This window comes from Myxine glutinosa, chromosome 7 (assembly GCF_964187855.1).
Source record: "Myxine glutinosa chromosome 7, kmMyxGlut1.1, whole genome shotgun sequence".
Lineage (NCBI taxonomy): Eukaryota > Metazoa > Chordata > Myxini > Myxiniformes > Myxinidae > Myxine > Myxine glutinosa.
In genome coordinates, this window is record NC_136267.1 from 34,880,374 (window position 1) to 34,905,171 (window position 24,798).

The 24,798-nt window shown below is 44.2% G+C and overlaps 2 protein-coding genes across 12 annotated transcripts in view; one reads left to right on the top strand and one right to left on the bottom strand.

The window, feature by feature from the left end:
- LOC137410750 (uncharacterized) overlaps positions 1 to 24,798 on the top strand; it is a 660,974-nt gene that overhangs the window by 566,165 nt on the left and 70,011 nt on the right. The gene's annotated exons all lie outside the window — the stretch shown is intronic.
- LOC137431107 (complement factor H-like) overlaps positions 1 to 24,798 on the bottom strand; it is a 287,920-nt gene that overhangs the window by 248,911 nt on the left and 14,211 nt on the right. For 5 of the 11 annotated variants that reach the window (XM_078781438.1, XM_078781448.1, XM_078781441.1 and 2 more), the window contains one exon: positions 14,660 to 14,742. The exons of 2 other annotated variants lie outside the window; for them this stretch is intronic. In XM_078781438.1, the coding sequence (XP_078637564.1) occupies positions 14,660 to 14,742 (83 nt within the window). Of the gene's footprint in view, positions 1 to 14,626; positions 14,743 to 24,798 lie in introns of those variants that run through there. 4 more of the 11 variants (XM_078781439.1, XM_078781437.1, XM_078781442.1 and 1 more) reach the window with 2 other exon arrangements.

The window sequence follows — 24,798 nt, forward strand, 5'->3', positions numbered from 1 at the left end:
ACCAAGGCTCCACCAAGCTCCGTGTTGGCTCCACCAAGCGTTCATCTCCACCAAGGCTCCACCAAGCTCCGTGTTGGCTCCACCAAGCGTTCACCTCCACCAAGGCTCCACCAAGCTCCGCGTTGGCTCCACCAAGCGTTCGCCTCCACCAAGGCTCCACCAAGCGTTCACCTCCACCAAGGCTCCACCAAGCTCCGTGTTGGCTCCACCAAGCGTTCACCTCCACCAAGGCTCCACCAAGCTCCGCGTTGGCTCCACCAAGCGTTCACCTCCAGCCATCCACCTCCTGCCATTCCTGTCATTCCCCGCGTGAGTCTGTCTTTTGTTTGTTCTGTCCTGGGTTAATTAAGACTGTAGGTAAGCTAGTATTTGCACTGTGTCACCTGCGTCTTATGTGTTGTAAATAAACGGGACTGCTTTCTTTTTGCTTATGTGTGTAAATAGTAAATAAATTTAGTAGTATTTCCAAACCTTTCTTTGCCTTCGTCTTCCTCTTTGCATTCGTCGTTTTAGTCTTTTCCCTCATTGAGCAGCCGCGGTGCGATCCGGCCAACGTTTGGGTGGAATCGGGTTCTAATCGGGGAATAACTGTTCGGTCGCGGTAATACACCACCGCTCGGTCAAAATAACATCTTAACCACGTCCGCAACAATATCATTCCTATGATGGCACCATCAGTTTCGTACAATATAACTCACTGTGCTCCAAGTGAGCGAAAATAACATTCCCAATGTCTCTGTCCTGGCTTCAAGCCAAAGTCTATCCACGGTCCAGTGATCGTCAGAACGATGTTGTATCGAGACCAGAATCCCATTCGGTTGACAGACACACTGCCAAAGATAGGCAAAGGTATCCTCAAGAAGCGACTGGGAAATCACACCTTTGGGTATGGATGTTCAACGGCTCACAAACGGCGAACCGCAAATTAACCTTCGGGTATGGACGTTCAATGGCTCACAGACGGCGAACCGCAAATTCTCACTCAAAATCGACGTTACACACACACACACCAGAATAACGTCTGGATGGTTGTGAAAATGGTTGAAGCGAGGTGAAGAGCCGAGAGCGATGCGAAATCGGCCGCGAGGCAAAAATGGCCAACGGTCCGTTCTCGAGACGTAACTGCACTTCAATGATTCTCTTCGGAATCAACCGCAAAACCTGACATGCAGGTTTATCTGTCACAGCGATAACAACTCTGTTGCAGGAATCCCTTTCCCAGGAAACCCCAAAGTTCACTTGTGACACCCGTTGGCCAGCGTTTGCTCAAAACCTCAACGCAGCTCGGCTACTTCTCCGACCTCACTCGCTCCGCCTCCTTCTTTTTTTTTCTTCTTCTTCGTCTGGTGCCCGATCCGGTTTCCAGTTTCTTTTAAAACACTAGCTTTTTTTACCTTTTGAAAACAGTAATCTCTATTTCACTTAAACGATAACAATAATAGTACATGGAACCAAAAATGTTTACAGTGGATGAGAACCATAACAACGGAAGTGACGAATCCGTAACACTTCCCCCCCTCAAGAAAGAAAATTGGAACATCGTGAAAACTTTCTTTGCATGCAAAAACTCTTTTAACAAACAAAAGTAAAACTCACCCCCCAAATGATCAATTCACGTGAGCAACAATAATTAATATTTCCCAAAATAAAGCAACAAAACTTCCAAACAACCCACAGGAATTTCCAAAGTTAGTTCACTCTGGATAAAGCATCAGCAACGACATTGTCCCTGACCTTTACATGCTCAATTTCCACGTTGAATTTCTGCAAAGCCAAACTCCATCTCATCAACCTCTGATTTTTATTTTTATTTTTTTGAATGAAGAGTAAGGGGTTGTGATCAGTGAAGACTTGTATAGGAAAGGTAGTAGTTCCTAGATACACCTCATAATGCTGAAGCACTAGCAGGAGAGCAAGGGTCTCTTTTTCCACGGTGGCATAATTTGCCTGGTGTTTGTTGAACTTTTTGGAATAGTAGCACACCAGGTGATCCACTCCATCCTCATCTTCCTGTCATAGAACTGCCCCCGCCCCCACATCACTTGCATCAATGGCCAACTTGAAAGGTGCTTGAAAATCCGGGACTGCGAGGACAGGAGAGCTCATTAATATCGCTTTTACGTGGGCAAAGGCAGCTTGACATTTGTCATCCCAAATAAACTTAGTCTCTTTCCTCAGGAAATTCTTTAAAGGGGCTACCACATCAGAAAAATTCCTGCAGAACCGCCGGTACCAACCAGCCATACCCAAGAATCTCATAAGCTCCTTCCCTTTTGGATCTTGGAAGCGATCAATGGCTTCTATCTTGGCTGTCACCGGTTGCACCTGACCCTGACCTACTACATGGCCTAGGAACACCACCTGTGCTTTTACAAACTCACTCTTAGATAAGTTGATGGTCAACCCTGCCTCGGTCAGTTTCTTGAAAAATGCATGAATTTGTTTAATATGATCTTCCATGGTCATGGTGTGTATGATGACATCATCCAGATAAGCCTCCACCCCCTCAAGGTCTCCAATGAGCTTATTAATCAGCTGTTGAAATGTAGCAGGCCCGTTTTTCAATCCAAAGGGAAGAACCTTGTACTGATACAACCCATTTGGTGTGACTAAACCCGAGATTTCCTTGGCTCTCTCAGAAAGAGGAATCTGCCAATACACTTTCAGCAAGTCAAATTTAGTTACAAATTTAGCTGGGCCTATTCTATCAATACAGTCATCAATCCTCGGGATGGGATATGAGTCGGTCTTGGTCACTGCATTAACCCATTTTAAATCCGTACAACAGTGAAAACTACCATCAGGTGTTGGAACCAACACACATGGTGAGCTCCATTCACTGCTGCTTGGTTCAATGATGTCATTCTCCAACATATACTGAACCTCCTTCCGAAGATACTCCATCTTCACAGGGTTCATCCGATAGGGGTGTTGCTTCACAGGAGTGGCTTCGCCCACCTCAATATCATGATACACCAAGTCAGTACGACCAGGTACATCTGTGAACAAATGTGCAAACTCAAAAATTAGGCTGGATAGTTGCCCTTGTTGTTCCCTCGTCAAATGACCTAATTTCTCATCTAAATGACTCAACACTTCCGTGTTCGTCAATCTGGGACAAGCCTGGTCATCAATGTTATCAAACTTCACACCGGCCTCAACCTCTGGATTCTCTTGCACCCCGACTACAGGCACGACAGGTGAGACAGGAACCATTTTCTCCACAGGCTTCCTCTTTTAATATTTCTTCAGTCGGTTGACATACACAGCTGCCGCTTTTTCCGTCGGTCGGGAGTTGTCACCACGTAATCTGTTTCATTTACCCTCCTTTCGATTGCATAGGGACCGAAATATCTAGCCTGTAGTGGCTGACCTGGAACAGGAAGCAACACTAACACTCGGTCCTCAGGACTGAAATTTCTTATCTGAGATTTCTTGTCATGTCTCACTTTCATTTTATCCTTTGTCACTTTCAAGTTTCTTCTTGCAACTTCACAAGCCTTTGCCAATCTGTGCCTAACAGTTGACACATACTCTACCACTGTTGACTGTGACTCCTCCTGTAACCACTGTTCTTTCACCAATTTCAATGGTCCTCGCACTGCATGTCCAAACACAAGTTCAAAAGGACTGAATCCCAATGACTCCTGAACAGATTCCCCCGTAGCAAACAACAATAAGGGTATTCCTTCATCCCAATCTTTGCCACATTCAAAACAATACGTTCTGATCATATTCTTCAATGTCTGGTGAAACCTTTCCAAGGCCACTTGGCTCTCGGGATGGTAAGTACTTGATCTTACTTGCTCCACTCCCAACAGGTGTACCACTTGCTGAAAAAGCGTCGACATGAAATTGGAACCCTGATCAGACTGGATGACCTTAGGTAGGCCAACCAACGTGAAAAATTTAATCAAGGCCTTCGCAATAACTACCGCAGTAATTTTTCTAAGAGGCACTGCCTCTGGGGACCTTGTGGAAGCGCACATGATGGTCAGCAAATACTGATGTCCAGCCTTAGTTTTAGGTGAAGGGCCGACACAGTTAATAATGACGGCTGAATGGCTCTTCAAAAGCTGGAATTGGTTTTAAAGGTGCGGATGGGACTTTCTGATTAGGTTTTCCCACCAGCTGGCAAGAGTGGCAAGATTTACAGAACTCCGCTACATCACGTCGCAATCCTGGCCAGAAAAAATGTACCAATATTCTGTCACATGTCTTGTTCACTCCAAGGTGTCCGGTCAAAGGTGTCTCATGCGCCAAACTCAATATCTCCTTCCGGTATGGCGGTGGCACCACAATGTGGTGATGAACTTTCCACTCATCGCTTGCTGGCACCTCCGGTGGTCTCCATTTTCTCATGAGTATTTCCCCTTTCATGAAGTAACCAACAGGTATCTTCATAGCCTCTTCTGCTGTAACAGCTTTATCAATCAAACTCCGGATCTCCGAATCTCCGTGTTGTTCTTCAACAAGTCTCTTTCGGACCAGCACCGTTTGTTCAGCCTCGTTCCCAGATGTGTCCGACGGACACTCCATTTCCTCTTTTGTTCCAGATGCCACCTTTTCCTTCGGTTCCTTGATGTCACTCCCTTTCCTATTATCTCGTCCAGACTTTTCCTCCAATATCGCTAAGGAACCCAAATCCACATCACCTTCCTTCTCCTTCTCTTCAGAGCACTTCCTACCCATAGCACGAGTCACTGCACAGGATGGAAAGATACCCGGAATCTCCTGCTCTAACTGTGCGGTGTTATTTTCCATACTGGGCTTTTCAACCAACATCGGATTACCAGAAACTCGACCACCGGCCAAATCATTCCCGATAATAAAAGATATTCCCTCTACAGGAAGAGTGGCTTGTAAACCTACGGTGACCGGTCCTGACACCAAATCAGACTTCAAATGGATGACATGAAGTGGAGCTTTAACATAGCCACCAACCCCCTGTAAAAGAACATTAACACCAGTTGCCGTCTTCTCTGACAATGGCAAAATGCCCTCAAGCATCAAAGATTGATGTGCTCCTGTGTCCCTCAATACCCTAACAGGTCTCTGGTTGGTTGTCTCCATCCAGTGACACAAACCCCTCTGAAATAAAAGGTTTGTAACCCTCTTGAACAAGGTCGTTCTGTGATGCCGTAACTTTGGCACGGGAACCTTCCCAAGGCACTGTCCTCCAAGGACGATTTCTCGCATTGGCCAATGCATTCAGAGTTTCACTAGTTTGACTCAGCTCCTGATTTTTCCTTTTCAGGGCGTAACATTGGGACATCAAATGCCCAGGTTTCTTGCAAAAAGCGCAAGTAGGCCCGGAGTAAAAACTCGTGGTCTGCCTCGGGCCCCCCGGAAGATAAGTCTGTCTTGGAACTGTAGTCTTCTGACCCCTAAAAGTCACGGTATCAGATTTGTCCCCATAGTCCTCTCTAGGCCGCCTCCATGAAAATCTGTTCTCCGAACATGATTTACCATAACTCCCCTGGGTAACTCAAGGCGGGAAATTAGGTTTGTGGAACCCCATCCTGTGTGTCAAGGCATAGTCATCTGCCACTGTTGCTGCCTCATACAACTCTGTTACTTTCTTCTCATCCAGATGTACTTTAATGTCCACATGGACACACTGTTTGAATTCCTCCACCAAAATCAATTGTCGTAACAGGTTGAAGTCTTTCCCAATCCCCTTTGAATCACACAACCGATGAAACATGGTTTCCTTCATTCTGGCAACCTCCACATGGGTCTCACTCTCCCTCTTCCTGGCATTCCTGCATTTTTGCCGGTAAGCTTCAGGGACCAATTAATAGGCTTTGAGAATGGCTTTCTTCACTATCTCATAATCTGCACATTGGTCAATCGGTAAAGCCGAAAATATATCTTGAGCTTTACCCACTAGAACACTTTGCACTAACATAGTCCAGGACCCCACAGGCCATTTTAGCATTTGAGCCACTTTCTCAAAATGTAAAACAAACTTTGCTACCTCCTTTTCATTGAAAGGTGGAAGCAGCCTCACATGCCTACCAACATCCCAGGTGTTCTCACTAGTTGTCGAACGAGCCGGCATGGATACTACTTCTCTCCGTACTCCCAGTAATTCCAGCTCCTTGAGTTTAAGTTCCTTCTGATACTCCATGTCAGGTTCCTTTAACTCCCTTTCGGCTCTCCTTTCCTCTGCTCTTCTTTCTACTTCAGCTCTCCTTTCCTCTGCTCTTCTCTCCTCGAGTTCCTTTTCAGCTCTCCTTTCCTCTGCTCTTTCCTCTGCTCTTCTTTCCTCGAGTTCTCGTTCCTGTTCTGCTCTTTCCTTTGCTCTTCTTTCCTCGGCTTTCCATTTCAACTCTTTTAACCTTTCCTGGCTCTGTAGTTGCATCTCCATTTTCCGGGGCTCCGCATTTCCTTTTTCCTCGGGTAACCAATCCAAGGCAACCTCTTCCCATGTTCCTTGTCCCACTAGAGACTCCACCACCAATGTCTGAATCTCTGCTTTCTTCATGCTAACACGGACCTCCAAGTTAAAATATTTGGCCAATATCATGAGTTCCGATCTTTTTAACGCCTGGAACTGTGCCTCAGTAGGGGATGCCGCAAACTTTTCTTCGTCAAACACCATGGTGACTATCAGTTAGCACCTGTTAACCTTCACACAAAAAAATTCCAATTTATTGAAAAATTTGGGAATGTTAGAAAATTCCAAATTTGGGAATTTTGGGAATGTTAGGGAATTCTATCCCGGACGAGCCCCAAATTTCTGTTACATGCTCCTCCCCACGACCGGGTGTACCTCCGAGCCCCGAGAGGAGTCATGGCAGAAAGATGTGATATTCTGTATGTCAAAGATCAATGGTGAAACCACACCAATTGTTACCAACAAACGAGTATTGTATTAAGGTCACACAAGAATAACAGTACAATAACAATATTAATCAATTGTACAACCAATATATCATTCCTACAATGGTACCATCAGTTTCATACAATATAACTCACTGTGCTCCAAGTGAGTGAAAATAACATTCCCAAAGTCTCTGTCCCAGCTTCAAGCCAAAGTCTATCCATGCTCCAGTGATCGTCAGAACGATGTTGTAGCGAGACCAGAATCCCATTCAGTTGACAGTCACACTGCCAAAGATAGGCAAAGGTATCCTCAAGAGGCGACTGGGAAATCACACCTTCGGGTATGGACGTTCAACGGCTCACAAACGGCGAACCGCAAATTAACCTTCGGGTATCGACGTTAAACTGCTCACAGACGGCGAACCGCAAATTCCCACTCAAAATCCACGTTACACACACACACACCAGATTAACGTCTGGATGGTTGTGAAAATGGTTGAAGCGAAGTGAAGAGCCGAGAGCGATGGGAAATCGGTCGCGAGGCAAAAATGGCCCACGGTCCGTTCTCGAGACGTAACGGCACTCCAATGATTCTCTTCGGAATCAACCGCAAAACCTGACATGCAGGTTTATCTGTCACAGAGATAACATCTCTGTCGCAGGAATCCCTTTCCCAGGAAACCCCAAAGTTCACTTGTGACCCCCGTTCGCCAGCGTTTGCTCAAAACCTCAACACAGCTCGGCTCCTTCTCGGACCTCACTCGCTCCGCCTCCTTTTTTTTTTCTTGTTCTTCGTCCGGGGCCCGATCCAGTTTCCGGTTTCTTTTAAAACACTAACTTTTGTTACCTTTTGAAAACAGTAATCTCTATTTCACTTAAACGATAACAATAATAGTACATGGAACCAAAAATGTTTACAGTGGATGAGAACCACAACAACGGAAGTGACGAATCCGTAACTATATATATATTTATATATATATATATATATATATATATATATATATATATATATATATATATATATATATATATATATATATCTGTATATATATATATATCTGTATATATATATATATATATATATATATATATATATATATATATATATATATATATATATATATATATATATATATCTGTATATATATATATATATATATACATATATGCATACATATATATATATATATATATATATATATATAATTATATATATATATATATATATATATATATATATATATATATATATATATATATATATACATATATATATATATATATATATATATATATACTGAAACGCAAAAGAAACTTACCACCTTTAAAACCTTTAAATATCATCAATAACACTGTGTGTAGTAAATGTGTGAACTTATTTGTGGACAATAGTGTCCTCACTGTCAGACAAAACCGTCACGGATGGTCACTTGAACCTTCAATGGTCACTTCATAGCACAGCTGTTGAACAGCCGTTTTGACTGTCAATGATTAGCCAAGGGGTACGGGATGATTTTAATGAGCTGCACGTGATGTCTTGATATTGGCTTTAAAAAGGCCAGTGCAAAATGGGCATTTCAATCAACATGCCACGATTGTCAAGGGATCAACGGCAGCGTGCCCTGGGCATGCTGCAAGGCGGACTGAGCTACCGTGAGGTGGCACGTCGCCTTGGCTGTTCACACCAGACGATATTGGCCTTGACTCATCGCTTGACTCATCGCTGAAACAGAACCTTGACTCATCGCTGAAAGCGACCTCGTTCCACTGCGCCAAGGTCCACCGCTGATGCTGCTGGCACCATCTCTGTCGGTTGCAGTGATGGGCAGCCGTCATCACGGGGCCTCTGTATGGTCTTCTGGCAGTCAGACCATAGTCATGCAGTCGTCTTCGTGCAGTATCATTGGAGATCCGTGGGTTTGCACGCCCCGGAGTTTCTGCCGCAGTGCGGGATGCTGGACGGAATCGATCCCGCAGGTGACTTCGGACCATCTGCCTGTCCTGCCTTGCAACTCTTGGCCTCCCTGATCGAGGTCTGTCATCTGCAGAGTTGTGGAGGGTGTCTCTGTCCACCAGGGCCGATAAAGGTTTCAAAGGTGGTAAGTTTATTTTGCGTTTCAGTTCATATATGTACATATATATATATATATATATATATATATATATATATATATATATATATATATATATATATATATATATATATATATATATATATATATGTGGGTGACAGGGTATATATATATATACAGACTTGGCATTTAATATGGAATATTTTTTTTTGTGGGAGTGAACTTACTTTTCAAGATGACTTGGGACCAAAAGTTCATTGAAATTAAGTTGAAATTATTCTAGATTTTGTTAATGTGACCTTTAAAAGAAACAAAAACCACATTTGACATTTCGAAGCAAATAAATTGATCCTTGAAAGTGATGTAAACTGATATCGAACTCAATTCATGGACAGTACTGTGTTAAACTTCTGTACGTTTTCAAGAAGTATCTCTTTATTTTGCACATTAGCCAAAAAATTTTTAACAAAAACAAAAGCTAAATTATGACTGGGATTACGGACAGTAAAATTACATTTCAGTACTTCGTGTAACCCCCACGAGCATTCAGGAGAGCACATACACGTCGAGGCATGCTGTTCACGAGATTTGCCAAGGTTTGGACAGGAATCGCTTGCCAGGCAGTGACAATAGCCTGCTGCAATTCACGCACAGAGGTAGGCTGCTGGTCCAAGTTGTCGATTTGACGCGTTAATTCTGCCCACAAGTGCTCTATCGGATTCATATCCGGGGACATGGCAGGCCACTCCCTATGCTCTACACCACGGTCAGCAAGAAAGTGTTGGATCATGCGAGCACGATGAGGCTGTGCATTGTCATCTTGGAAGACAAAGTTTCCTCGAAAGGCTGCACGAGCAAATGGAAGCAATGTTTCTTCCAGAATGACCCTGTACTTGAACTGGTTCAGGTTTCCATTCAGAACAACCAGGTCAGTTTTGCCCCCTGCATGAAAAGCAGCCCAAACGGTCACCACACCACCTCCAGCTTGGACTCTTGGCACTATACTATCTTCGTTGTGGGCTTCATGCTCTTGTCTGCGCACTCGGACACAGCCATCTTGACGATAGACCAGAAATCTAGACTCGTCACTGAAGGTCACGTGATTCCAGTGTCCTGGCTGCCATTGACGGTGCTCTCTGGCCCACTGCAATCGGCGCTGGCTGTGTTGTCTGGTCAAGCGTGGCTTTTGCAGGGGACGTCTGGCACGATAGCCTGCTTGAACCAGTCGTTGGTTGACTAGCCTTCTGGATACAGGCACATTTGTCAGTTGCTGCCACTCAGCCCTAAGCCGATTAGCTGACTTGGTACGGCCATTGCAGACTAATCGGTGCAGCTGGCGATCATCTCTCCTTGTGGTTCTGCATGGACGTCCTGGCCTCGGTATTGGAGTAGGGACACCCCTCTGAGCATTTCGTTTCAGGATCTTTGACACCTGACCTTGAGTGATGCCATACTGCCGAGCAATAGCACGCTGTTTCATGCCAGAATTTCGTAAAGCCACCACTCCATGACAAACAGCATTGTCGAGTTGACGGACCATCTCCAGAGGAAGCGGCAATAACTTTTGTAGACGTGCAGCAGTTGTTTTCCACGAATACAGAACGCAACAACCCTTATATACCCGATTGTGAAGCCAATCGTCAAATGTACCTGTCCTTACATTTTGTCACGCCACCTGTGATATAATCCTGTTATTGACTTCTTGCTGCGAAAGACAATCAGTCACATGGTTCTTTCAACAAAGACATCACCGAAGGGTAAAATAAACTCACCAGATTGATATACTGAGTTCAGAAAGTAAACCCAAGTCAAGAAAAAATATATATTCCATATTAAATGCCAAATCTGTATATATATATATATATATATATATATATATATATATATATATATATATATATATATATATATATATATATATATATATATATACATATATATATATATATATATCTATATTATAATAGCCGTAGATGATTCTGTCTGTCTGTCTGTCTGTCTATCTGTTGGGTGTCTGTCCGGGGTGTGGCTTACTCGGTTTGCAGAGTAGCTCCACCCATAGCTCCACCCATTCTGGGAGTGGCTATAAACAAATATCCACCATTTTATTAACTCGCATAGCTTTGAGTCCTGTTTTGTAGGCCCGTGGTGTCTTGCTCTCTCTCCCAGTTTTATTTCAAATCAAATTCGATAAATCATTTCATTTTTCACAGTCGCTAACATAGTTTTAGACTCGGTTGAAAAAAAACGGGAAGAAAATCCGATTAAAGTTGCCGTTTATAGAACGAAATGAATTCTCAAAGGCCTGTAACTTCAAGGCCATTGAGTCTCTCTCACGCCTTTATCTCCAATCTAACTCACCATATGATTTCATTTTTATCGATGGTTTTACTTTTAGACTCGGTGTCAGCAATAATTGAGAACAATCCACACACGCGGGAAAATGCAGAGATATATTTTTTAAAATCGCGTCATGGTGTATCATACACCGCCCAACATGACACCGCCGGCAATGTGTCGATATATATTAAAAATTCGCTTTTGCTTTTCCGTTATGATATATTACTATTTCGTTTGATGATAGTCGTCACAAAAACGTCAACAATGATGCCGACATATATTTCTTCGTTTTTATTTCATTCAACATATTAGCCGGAAGTAAAATATGTTTCAGGAAATTACCGAGAGATATTTCTTCGTTTTTTTTATTAGTTATGTGCGCATACACTTTAAATAGGTTTATTTGAAATCTTTAATTTTCCACAATATAATTTACTTGCCATTTATCATTTGATGATTACGAGACAAATTCCTCTTGAGGATCGTGACAATTCATGCGTTGCATGGAAACTTCCATTTCCAAAATGAATGAGACGATCGATGAAGAACGACTCGGTGTCACCAACGCGGGAAAATGCAGAGATATATTTTTTAAAATACACCATATCACCGCACAACACCGCCCAACAGCCAACAAGTATCATACACCGCCCAACAGCCAACGAGTATCATACACCGCCCAACATGACACAGACAGCAACATGTCGACATTATCGCTTTTTCTTTAAACCGAGTGAACCGAGCCGAACCGAATACACCGCGTGAATTCACCGAGCGAATTTCAGCCAATTCCACCTATTTCTTCGTTTTTATTTTATTCGTTACCAGCAGAAGTACCCAGCGTTGCCGGGCGGGGGAGGGGGGAAGGGCACGTACACTTTAAACATGTATATACATGTGGGACATGTGTACGTGTGTGTACGTGTGTGTGTGTGTGTGTGTGTGTGTGTGCGTGAATATATGTGTGTGTGTGTATATATGTGTGTGTATGTGTATGTAGGCTAACCCCCGCTCTAGCAGGGAAAATGGCCTTAAAATGCATGTTGTTGTTGTATGTGTATATACATGTCTGTGTGTGTGTGTTTGTGTGTATATGTGTCTGTACGTGTGTGTGTGTGTGTCTGTTTTGTGTGTGTGTGTGTGTGTGTGTGTGTGTGTGTGTGTGTGTGTGTGTGTGTGTGTGTGTGTGTGTGTGTGTGTGTGTGTGTGGAGATGTATATATGTGTATATATGTGTATATGTGGATACATATGTGTATACATATTTGCATATGTGCATATGTGTATATGTGTCTGTACGTGTGTGTGTGTGTGTGTGTGTGTGTGTGTGTGTGTGTGTGTGTGTGTGTGTGTGTGTGTGTGCATGTGTGTCGATGTACGTGTGTGTGTATGTGTATATGTGTGTGGGTGTATATGTGTGTGTGTGTGTATATGTAAACATGGGCCGGTGTGTGTGTAAAGTGTGAGGAGGTATTGGAGAGGAAAATGCAGAGATATATTTTTTTAAATCGCGCCATGATGATAAACGAAAATACACCGCCTAAAATAACAGTCGACATATATTTAAAATTCGCCATACACATCCATGCGGGAATCCCACGGGCATGGATGTGTGTGACATTTCGACATATTGAGTTACATGCTGCGCCTGCACATTCAGTTATATAAGATGGTTACTGGCAATTGATCACATCCACAAATGATGTAATCCACACAATTTATGTACTTTACATAACGTTAATAGGAATACATGCCCGTGTAGATGGGAAATACAGTTTGTTTGAAATAAATCACAAATATCAGAAGAAAGTTTTTTAAACCATTTTATATAACTGAATGTGCAGGTGCAGCATCGAACTCAATATGTCGAAATGTCACACACATCCATGCCCGTGGGATTCCCACGGGTGACCCCGCTAGTATATATATACACGGTGTGTGTGTGTGTGGACAGACAACCAGAGGTTGGCAACCACTGTGCAGGCTTTCATGGGCCGAATGGCCTCCTGTGTCCTCTGTTGCTTGTGAGGAACATCTCTTTAAATGAGTCTTTAAGTGGGATGAATGGAAGAGGGAGGAAAAAAAAGAAGAATGGAACGAATGATTGAATCTGAATTCATTACAGATCAGAAGAATAATTAAAATTCAGCTTATTCAGTTGGAGTCGGCAGGAACTTTGTTTTATAACTGGGAAGGAGGGTGCAGAATGGGTATAATAGGATAATGGGTGACAGGATCGTGGGTGACAGGATCGTGGGTGACAGGATCGTGGGTGACAGGATCGTGGGTGACAGGATCGTGGGTGACAGGATCGTGGGTGACAGGATCGTGGGTGAGAGGATCGTGGGTGAGGGGATCGTGGGTGACGGGATCGTGGGTGACGGGATCGTGGGTGACGGGATCGTGGGTGACGGGATCGTGGGTGACGGGATAGTGGGTGACGGGATAGTGGGTGACGGGATAATGGGTGACGGGATAGTGGGTGACGGGATAGTGGGTGACGGGATAGTGGGTTACGGGATAGTGGGTTACGGGATAGTGGGTGATGGGATAGTGGTTGATGGGATAGTGGGTGACGGGATAGTGGGTGGCGGGATAGTGGGTGGCGGGATAGTGGGTGGCGGGATAGTGGGTGGCGGGATAGTGGGTGGCGGGATAGTGGGTGACAGGATAGTGGGTGACAGGATAATGGGTGACAGGATAATGGGTGACAGGAGGGTGGGTGACAGGATAGTGGGTGACAGGGTAGTGGGTGACAGGGTAGTGGGTGACAGGATCGTGGGTGACAGGGTAGTGGGTGACAGGATAGTGGGTGACAGGATAGTGGGTGACAGGATCGTGGGGGACAGGATAGTGGGTGACAGGATCGTGGGTGACAGGGTAGTGGGTGACAGGGTAGTGGGTGACAGGGTGGTGGGTGACAGGATCGTGGGTGACAGGATCGTGGGTGACAGGATCGTGGGTGACAGGATCGTGGGTGACAGGATCGTGGGTGACAGGATCGTGGGTGACAGGATCGTGGGTGACAAGATCGTGGGTGACAGGATTGTGGGTGACAGGATCGTGGGTGACAGGATCGTGGGTGACAGGATAGTGGGTGACAGGATCGTGGGTGACAGGATCGTGGGTGACAAGATCGTGGGTGACAGGATCGTGGGTGACAGGATCGTGGGTGACAAGATCGTGGGTGACAAGATCGTGGGTGACAAGATCGTGGGTGACAAGATCGTGGGCAAGTGGAATTTGGATGTTTCTTTTTTTTTGAAATAAAAAGTTTCCATCTGGATTGTGCTTGAACTTTGGGAAAAGGTTTGAATGCCACGGACCACTCAGTTCAGCCAGACATCAGGCGCAGTACCGGGCCCATCAAACAAATCCTACCTTTGATTGAACCAGCATCGATTTAAGTCCTACCTCTTCTTTCCAAAAGTTTCCAACCGACCTTGGTGTATTTAGATTTTTTTCATCCAGGTCATTTTTTGTCACGTGACATGTTACTGCAAGAAGGAAGACAGGGAAAAAAGGTGAACAAAGAGGGAGAATGCCATGGAATAAATGAGGAAATGGATTTTTAAATAATTATTTTCATTTTTCAAGACCGATAACAATCCTTCTACACTTTAACGTCTGTGCCTGAGTTCCACTAAAAAAGGCTGACATTTGCATCAGTAATCAAAACCTGCACTTGGGGATCATTATTCAAGGAAGTAAAAATGTAGGAAATAACAAATCAGCTTCCCCAAGCCTGTCCATCAATTTTATCTCTATTCCAACAAACTAAAGAAGAAAACAGAAGAAAAAAAAACCAAACACAAAACAGTCAGATGAGAGAATAACCAACTTTTGGCAAATGAATAATCTTTTCTTTTTTTATTAACTTTTTCTTCTCTTCCTCTTACCCTCATAAGGGTAAAGTCCATTGGTACAAATCTCCTACCCTGCCTTGACCACTATACTTCTTTCCTCCACTCCCCTCGATCCTCAGCCAAACCTGTCCACCCTCTAACCACCCCCACCTTACTGATATCCCTCTTCACACAATCCTCCCATCTCAAACGTGGTCACTGGTCATCCTCCTACCTTGTTCCCTCAACCTATCCACTCTCTTTGCCATTCCCTCTTCCCCCATCCGCACCAAATGTCCAGCCCATCTCATCCTGCATTGCAAAATCTCCCTCAACCTCATCTGCACACCAATCTCCTCCCTCAGTTCATCCATTCTCCTTCTATCTACCCTCTTCACTCCCACAATCCTCCTGACCCAATTGTTCTCGCAAACCTGTCGCCTCTGTTGTTGTTTTTCTGTCAGTACCACCATCTCCAGACAGTAAAGGTAGGCCGGCATTACGCACTACATCAGAACCTTTCATTGCAATCTTCTTGAAATCTTCCTGTTTGCCATTACACCTCCACCCTCCACCATGCATTCTCACCCACCTGAATTCTCCACATCAACTCTACCTCTAACTTACCATCCCCGGTCACTGTTCCCCCCAGATGGTACTCCCACCTATTTTCCAGTCTGATCTCCTTCCCCTCTAACCTGATGTTCAATTACTTTCTCTGCTTGCCCTCGCCACATCCCCTCCATCTTCTCCATGCTCATTTTCAACCCATGTTTCTCAAATGCCTCCTTCCACTCCCCTAATACTTCCTGCATCTCCGGCCAACTCTCCACCACGACAGCCAGATCATCCGCATACAAAATCCTCCCAAGAATACCTTTCATGTTTACCTTCCTGCTTACCAGCCCCATCACCATGATAAATAGGAATGGGCTGAGAGTTCTTCCCTGCCTCAAACTGATGTTCATACTGAAGTTCTCCGACATCTCAGGACCTACCAAACTCACCCTTCATTCCCTTGTACATCCTTTCCACCAACCTAACTTCTGCATCCAGCACTCCCACCCATCTCAATGTTGCCATCACCATTTCTTTCAAGACAGTGTCGTAGGCCTTCTCCAAATCCACAAATCCCAATGCCATTTCACCATGCATCTCCAACCTCTTCTCCACCAACTGTCTCAACGCGAACATCCCATCTGTCGCTCCCATTCCCTTTCTAAACTCATGCTGCTCTTCTCCAATCTCCTTATCCACACTCTTCCTTATCCTCCCATCCAGAACCATCTCCAGCATCATCATGACATGACTAAGGAGTGTATTACCCCTGTACTTCCCAGGATGTTGAATATCCCCTTTCCCTTTCCATATCGGCACAATTAACCCTGTCCTCCATTCCTCCGGAATTGAACCCTCTTTCAGACATATATTCAACAACTTTTTCGTCCGACTGACATCATGTCTCTACTGAATTATCATCTCTGTACACACCTCATCAATGCCTGACACCCTTCCCTTTTTCATCCTATTCAATTCTGTCTGCACTTCCTCTTCTGTGATTTCCACCAACTCCACTTTCCATCCACACAACTTGGTAGCTCCAGATCGCCGTTTCTTCCTTCCGTATTCAACATCTCTGAAATATCCTTCCCACACCTCGAATGCTGCACCCCTCTTCGTCACTCGCTTCCCACCACCATCTTTAATCATGGCCCTCTCTCCCTTCCCCCCATCTTTCATGTCTTTGCTATCCCCATCCCTATCCCTGTCACGAGCCAATTCACAGATCATCTTCCTCCCACCATCCCCTTCCAACTTGTTGTACACCTCCTCTTCCATATCATTTCTCACCTTATCCACAGCTCTCCTTGCTGCTTTCTTCTTCTGCCAATACAGGTGCAGCAACCGTGCATCTGGTTGCCCTCCTCTGTCCTTGATCTTCCCTATCCTCTTCCAAACCTTCTTTTCACCAACTGCTTTAACTACTTCTTCGGTCCACCATACCTGGTTTCTATCCCTCGACGATGCACCCTTTCCTGACGTCTGTCCACACAACACTTCTGCAATTCCCCTAAATGCCTCTCCGTACTTCTTCCATTCCTTTTCCAAACCTTCAACTTCTTAGGTAAGTTGATCATGCATGGCCCTCGCCATCTCCTTGTACTCTAGGGCGACGTTTCCCAGACGCATTCCCCACCTAATAACCTTCCGCCCCCTGCTCCTAACCTCCCGACTTCTCTTCATCCTCACCACAAACACCACAACGTTGAGCTGGGTGGTAACATGCTATCCCACCACTGCCTTGCAATCCCCAACTCTCCACAGCTGTCGCTTCCTTACTACCACCACATACAGTTCTGTTCTGTTCTGTCCACTCTTGCAGGTATTCTTGTGGCTTTCTTGATTTTAAAACAATGAACCAGCTATGGCCATCCTATTCTGCCCACCAGCTCTTGATCCTCTCTGTTCCTCGTTCCCCAACCAAATTTACCAACACATTCGTCTTCACCCAGGTCCACTACTCTGACATGTGCATTAAAGTCGCCTGCCATGCACAGCATCCCCTCCATCTCAACCATTCCCATCATCCTCTCCAGTGCGTCCCGGAATTCCTTCTTCTCTGCCCCAATCCTTCCCGTCTGTGGCCCATAAACCAATATAACTCACACCATTTGCCCTTGTATGACCACCCATGCCATAACTATCCTTCCCTCAACCTCCCTCCCCCAGCACCTCCCATCCCCATTGATCCCACATTCAAACTACCTTGCCTGACCTCGCTTCAGAACCGCTGGCCAACCTGGCATAGCTCGTACCATCATGATCAATTTGGGACACTGGTCATCAATCAGCAGTTTTTCCCAGGCTGATCTGCTGGACCTACTAACGTAGCCTGTTATCCTAACCCTCTGTGCGCGCGCACGCACACACACACACACACACACACACACACACACACACACACACACACACACACACCTCTCCTGCACTCGTTCCTTTCCTCCCACCCTTCTCCCTCCACAGTCAACACCTCACCCCCACTCTCAAGGCACTCATCCATACCTGCACCCAACCTACTCCCTCCCTCTTCTCGTCCCCCTGCTCTTCCTTTTGTCACACTCTACTCAATACTGTCTTGTTCACAGGCTGCTTAACACTGACCCGTGAACGGATTTTCCCGAAACGCACTTCATTGCTGAGGCAATAACGAGCAAAAGTACCCAATCCCGGTGACAGGAAAAGCAAGCAATTTATTAATTTTAAACCAAATTTAAAAAATCTGACCCAGTTGCACACCTTTGGGGTCCCCTTAGTATGCATACAAGGTTTGAAGTTTCTAGCTGTAATTGCTGTGGAGTTATGGCTCTGACAAACACACAAACAAGACACACACACACACACACACACACACACACACACACAATTTTGTTTGTGCAGATGGATGTGTGGGAAGGTGCGGATGGAGTAGTCAGGTTCCTTGTGTCCATAATCTGATGCTCGCTGGAATATTTTGGAGAGTTGCCAACCCTCACATTTTTGGAAAGTTCAAACAATGCCAAAACAGAAAATCCATGTTTCAGATTTTTTAAATGCACATAACATGGTCAAATAGGTCGTTTTGGGGCAAAAAGCCAATTTTTCGAATTTTAGCTCTGAAAATTCAAAATTACTCGCAAGGAAGTAACTGATGATGCATAACTGTTAACTAGAGGACTGTTCTTGATACAGATTATATATATCTGCACTTTGAGTAATGGTTGCCACGGAAACTGCTTTAAATTTGTTCAAATTAACGTTTTTAATGCATTGCTTTCAGTACTTGAATCAAGTAACGCATGATAGAATATAGTGATCAGTGACAGTCCGAATATGAATTGAGTGCAACTTGGCTTAAAAGTTGTCATGCCAAAAGCTATGTTTGGGATAAAACTCTTATTATATGTATTGAAATAATAGTAGTAACATGATTATTGCATGATGCCGAGAACGTTCCGACAAGCCGATAGGCCGGAGCAGTTGCATTATTCGGAAAACAAACAACACTCAATCATTGAACCAGACTGTTGTCCAATGCTGGTTTAGAGTTTCAACTATCTACTCGATGCTACGTATTCTACTTTTGAAGAACGACTCTATTGTCATCGTTAAAACAGCTGCCAAGTAATTATGCTAATTTGCAAAAAGCAGGAATGGCATCACTGACTCCAATGTCACTCATCATTGCCATCGTCATCATCGCTATCGTGTTCCTGCCTTTCAATGTTTGAGTCCTCGTCATTCTCACACGAAGTGCCGCACATGCAAAGATCAGTGCATGTTAGGTTCTTGGCCCGGCAGGAACATCTCTGTGATGAACATTCAGTCTTGCACTGGCACCTTACCATCTCGATAATTGCCTTTGGTGCAGGGAGAATGTCTGTGGTAGTCGGTTTGAGTTGATCACACGTGTCCTTGTTGTATCCATTCTTCAATGGATCGAGAAATGTTTGCTGAGAAATGGCTGATTGACCCCACACATATGCCTGGATATGTACCCGCATGATATGCTGTCTCAGAGCACCAACAGTTGGTGGTAGCCTGTCGTTCTCAGCCATGTTCTTACAGAAGAGATGCCACGAAGTTCAGGGATGCTGGAAATATTGACACCTTTTGGACAATAAGCTGAGCAGACAAATCCAGCTAAAGTTGTGTACAGGTCCTCTGACAGTTCAGCATCCGTACAGAGCGTAGCAAAGGCAGCTACTATGTCGTCATCGGCCTTCAGATAGCACTGGAACCACTTTGCCTTTCCAAGTCTAGCGAACCACCCAGTATTATCGGCACCTGTGAAAGCGTGGAAGGCTGGCAATGCCTGGCCTCTCTCCTCACCAAGGGCCTTCCAGATTGGCTCAATTTGGATAACACTAGATGCCATTGAGATAGATGTGTGTCTTGGCAGCAGATGATAGTTTGCTATTGCAAGAACTAGGACATCTATATCAGGTGAGAATATCGTCAGCTCAACATCTCCCTTATGTTGCTGTGATGCGGCTATTGCTTGCTTGATCATCAGCGTGTCGGCCTCCTCATGGTTATCTGCCTCAAATTGGAGACTCCTGTTGCTTGACGTCCGACCAGATGCTGAGACAACTACCACCTTGGTTGAATCACGGTTGTATTCTAGAGTTTTCTCTGCCAAGTAGTCCGTCAAATCAGCCTTGGTTTGATCATGAGACAGAAATCGGCTCATCATGATGTGTTTGATACTGGTATCATCCTTGACCTGATACTGGACAGGTGCCTTTCTATGACGTCGTTTGGCTCTGGTTGTGCTCTTGAGGGAATCCTGCTTGTATGTATCAAAAACAAGTCTTATGTGTTCGAAGCCCCTGGTCAGACTCAACACCCTATCATTGAAACATTCACTGAGATCCTTCACAGTCACCACCTTTGCTGGTTTCTTGGTCATTTTCTGGACAACAACCATTCCATCTATGACTGCGAGCTTCTTGCTAGTGCATGTACTGCCATCGGTTGCAAGATCAGTGGACACTGGTGCCATGTGTGTGGCATCAAGCTCATCTTCTGGAGAAGACTGTGCCTCGTTGGCAAACTTCTCCAAGATGTGGATAAGCTTTGACTTGTCTGTGCAAGAAAGTAAGCTACCGTCTGGTGCAAACAGGGCCCTCGGTGTCACAGTGAACTCAAAGTTGCCAATTGTGTCCTTTTGGTTCACATCCCTGCTGGATCTGGAGAGCACCATCAGTCTACCATACAAATCTTTGGTTTATTTTAGATCCACTGTCTTGTCCCTAATCTTGATTGCTAGTGTTGCATTGCCAGACTTGTACATTCTGTTCTTCTCCTTCTTCACTGGCGCCCATAGGCTGACATCACCATTGATCCGTTCAGCAACAAACTCTTCAAAGAGCTTCTGTCCTGTTTCATCAATATTCAGTATCTGTGGTACAAATTCTTCTGGCACATAAGCATGGGTGACTACATTGAAGAGCTGGTTACCCTCAACTTCAAATGGATTCCCATGACTAAGTATGGCAGTCTTGATTCGGTCAATTGCATTGTGTTCACGCTTGATGACACTTGGAGAAAGGCCATGGTGCTCACTAATCTCACTTTCCTTGAGTCCAAACTGTCCCTTAAACTCGCAAGACAGACGTGACAGTTCCGGTGCAGCCAAAAAGAATCGTTGTCTGGCATTTGCATTATTTGATATGCCAATCAGACCTGAGTGAACCTTCAGCAATCTGTTCAGATGCTCAACAGCGTGGTCTGCTCCGATCGATACAAATGGGATAGTATTCTTGGTGACTGAGATATAGCCTGCTTCGAGCTCCCTCCATGTCTCTGGATGGCTGGACTTCAGCGCATACATGTCAGATATGTACCTTGGCCAGAGCCGCTTGTACTTGATTCTGTCCATGGCGAAAAATATCTTGCTGAGTTCTTCACCGGCTTGAAGATGAAGGTTTAAGTCAGCATTCCGTGAAGCTGCAACGAAATGCAGAATCACCTCTACTCTGTGAAGGTAGTTCATCATGGCCTTAAACATGGCATTCTTTGAGCGGCTGGTCTCCCATTCATGAAGTCTCTCTACCAAGTTCGCATCGATGATGACTTGGAGCAGGCAGTTGCTGGCTTTCTTCACTGATTCAGCTTTCAGGGCTTTGTCATGTTCTCCACAAGAAGTTTGAACCTTATCTGTTGCAACAACGCACACTTCCTTGAGATGCGGATTGTTCTTGAAGAATTCTTCGATTGCCATTTCAGAGAGTGCCACATACGAGTATATGTGAGCTTGTAGCGAGCGTTTGTAATGGGTGCATTTCAGTATCTGTCTTGTAGTTGCAGATCCATAAACATCGGCTTCTGTCCAAGCATCATCTATGCCAGAGTTCTCTATGGATGCACCCAGACCTCTCAATGCAGCCATGACAACGTGCAGCTCTCCCAATCTGGGAACAATTATGCCTTTCAAGTCAGACCGAGCATCCAGTAGCTGAACTACTTTCTCATAGAGGGCCAAGTCACAAGAAATGACAGTTGGGTGATCTTTCCCAACAGCAAGCTCCTTCAATCTGCGACATTGCTCCAGCACAGTCATTAGTGTTGACCACTCAGTGGTACCTCATCCATCCTGTCGTTGGTCCTGCAAATATAAAAAAAATTCATTAGCTCAAAACAGAAAATCCATGTTTCAGATTTTTACCCCAAAAGCGTTTTTACCCCAAAACTACTGCTACCATGGCAACCAACAGTTAAAATGCAACATTTCATTATCTTATAAAATCCATTGTTAGCTATTTAAGTGTAATCCATCATCAGTTGGTTATCTTGTATTGTTTAAGAATTCTTTAAATTTAAATTTAGAAAAAAGTGATTTTCACCCCAAATCTGCTGTTTCCATGGCAACCAACAGATTGAAAAAATCTGAAACATCATTTTTTTATTTAAATAGATCCTAAACTTCTCAAAAATCTATAGGTTTGCTACTCTCCAAGAAATTCCGGCGAAATTACACAAGGAACCTGACTATAGGGCCGGCATGTACAAATTGTGTATGACAATTGGGGGAGGGTTATACGGGGACTCCGTGCACACACGATTCCCAAGTTATTGTCGATAGAGAAGATTAATAATGAAGATTAGCTGAAAATCAATTTTAAAAATAATAACAGTGCAGAAAAGGAAGGAATGGCTTGAAGTGAAATTGTGAAAGACTTGCTTCTTCCAAACCTTCACACTCAAGACTATTTTATCACTTTTAATCCGTTTTCCTGCCTTTGGAATCAGGATTATACAGTCACGTGAAAAAGTAAGTACACCCCATGTAAACTTTTGACTTTTTCAACATATTTCAACATACAGCTATTTGATCTTCATTTCAACAATATTGATAGACAAAGGTGATATAATATAACAAATATCATGAAACATTTACATTTTGTAGTCCATTGTATAATGTAAATAAACATAAATGCAAATTTTGCATGTGAAAAAGTAAGTACACCCCTACATTTATCACTACTTCAAATACCTAAAATTAGAATCAGGTGCACCAGCTCAGGTGCAAATAATGAGAACATCGTTTGAGAGGATCTTGGAGGAACCTGTCTTATTTAAACCTCAGATATTTAGTTTGGTTTGCTCTTTGTTGTTGAAGTGTGCGGCGTCACCATGCCTAGATCAAAAGAGCTCTCTGAGGCCTTCAGAAAGAAGGTTATGGATGCCTACGAGTCTGGAAAGGGATTTAAAAAGATCTCCAAACAATTTGAAATCAATCATTCGACTGTCCGGAAGATCATCTACAAGTGGAGAAGATTCCAAACAACTGCCAACTTGTTCAGGCCAGGCTGCCCCAGCAAGTTCAGCCCGAGTGCAGACCGCAAGATGCTGAAAGAAGTCTCTAAGAACCCCAGAATGTCATCATGGGACCTACAGGTAGCTCTTGCCACTGTTGATGTCAAAGTGCACGAGTCTACCATGAGAAAGAGGCTGCACAAATTTGATCTACTTGGGAGGTGTGCCAGGAGGAAACCTTTGCTGTCCAGAAAGAACATCAGGGCAAGACTAAAGTTTGCCAATGAACACCTAGGCAGAGACCAGCACTTCTGGAACAATGTGCTCTGCACAGATGAGTCAAAGGTAGAGCTATTTGGCCACAGTACCAGAAGACATGTTTGGCGAAAACCAAAGACAGCATTTGACCACAAGAACCTGATACCAACTGCAAAGCATGGTGGTGGAAATATTATGGTTTGGGGCAGCTTTGCTGCATCAGGGCATGGGCAGCTCACCATCATAGAATCCACTATGAATTCTTCATTGTACCAGAGGGTGCTTGAGGATAATGTGAGGCCATCTGTCGGAAAGTTGAAGCTCAACCGAAGGTGGACCTTGCAGCATGACAATGACCCTAAACATACCAGTAAATCCACCAAGGAATGGCTGAAAAGAAAGAAATGGGGGGTTCTGGAATGGCCAAGTCAAAGCCCTGATCTAAATCCCATCGAGATGTTGTGGGGGGATTTGAAACGAGCTGTGCATGCAAGAAAGCCCTCAAACATCACACAGCTGAAAGCATCATGCATGGAGGAGTGGGCAAAAATTTATCCCAGTCGATGTCAGAGACTGGTAGGCAGTTATAAGAAACGCCTACTTCAGGTTGTTTCTGCCAAAGGGGGCAATACCACCTATTAGAGCCAAGGGTGTACTTACTTTTTCCACATGCGAAATTTGCATTGATGTTTATTTAAATTATACAATGGACTACAAAATGTAAATGTTTCATGATATTTGTTATATTATATCACCTTTGTCTATCAATATTGTTTAAATGAAGATCAAATAGCTGTATGTTGAAATATGTTGAAAAAGTCCAAACTTTACATGGGGTGTACTTACTTTTTCACGTGACTGTATGTTCAATCACAGCCATTTTTCTGCTGAAAATTTCAAATAATCATTTTGTGTTTAGAAGTGAAAACTTTGAGACAGGAGGCCATTTATCCGATCCTGCCTGTGCACTCTCCACACCCTCAGCTCTCCAACATAATACAGGTAACGTCAAGAGAGAAATTTATCGTGGGGAATTCGGAAGAAATTTATCGTGGCGACTTCGGGAGGAATTTATCGTGGGGACTTCGGGAGAAATTTATCGTGGGGACTTCGGGAGAAATTTATCGTGGGGACTTCGGGAGAAATTTATCG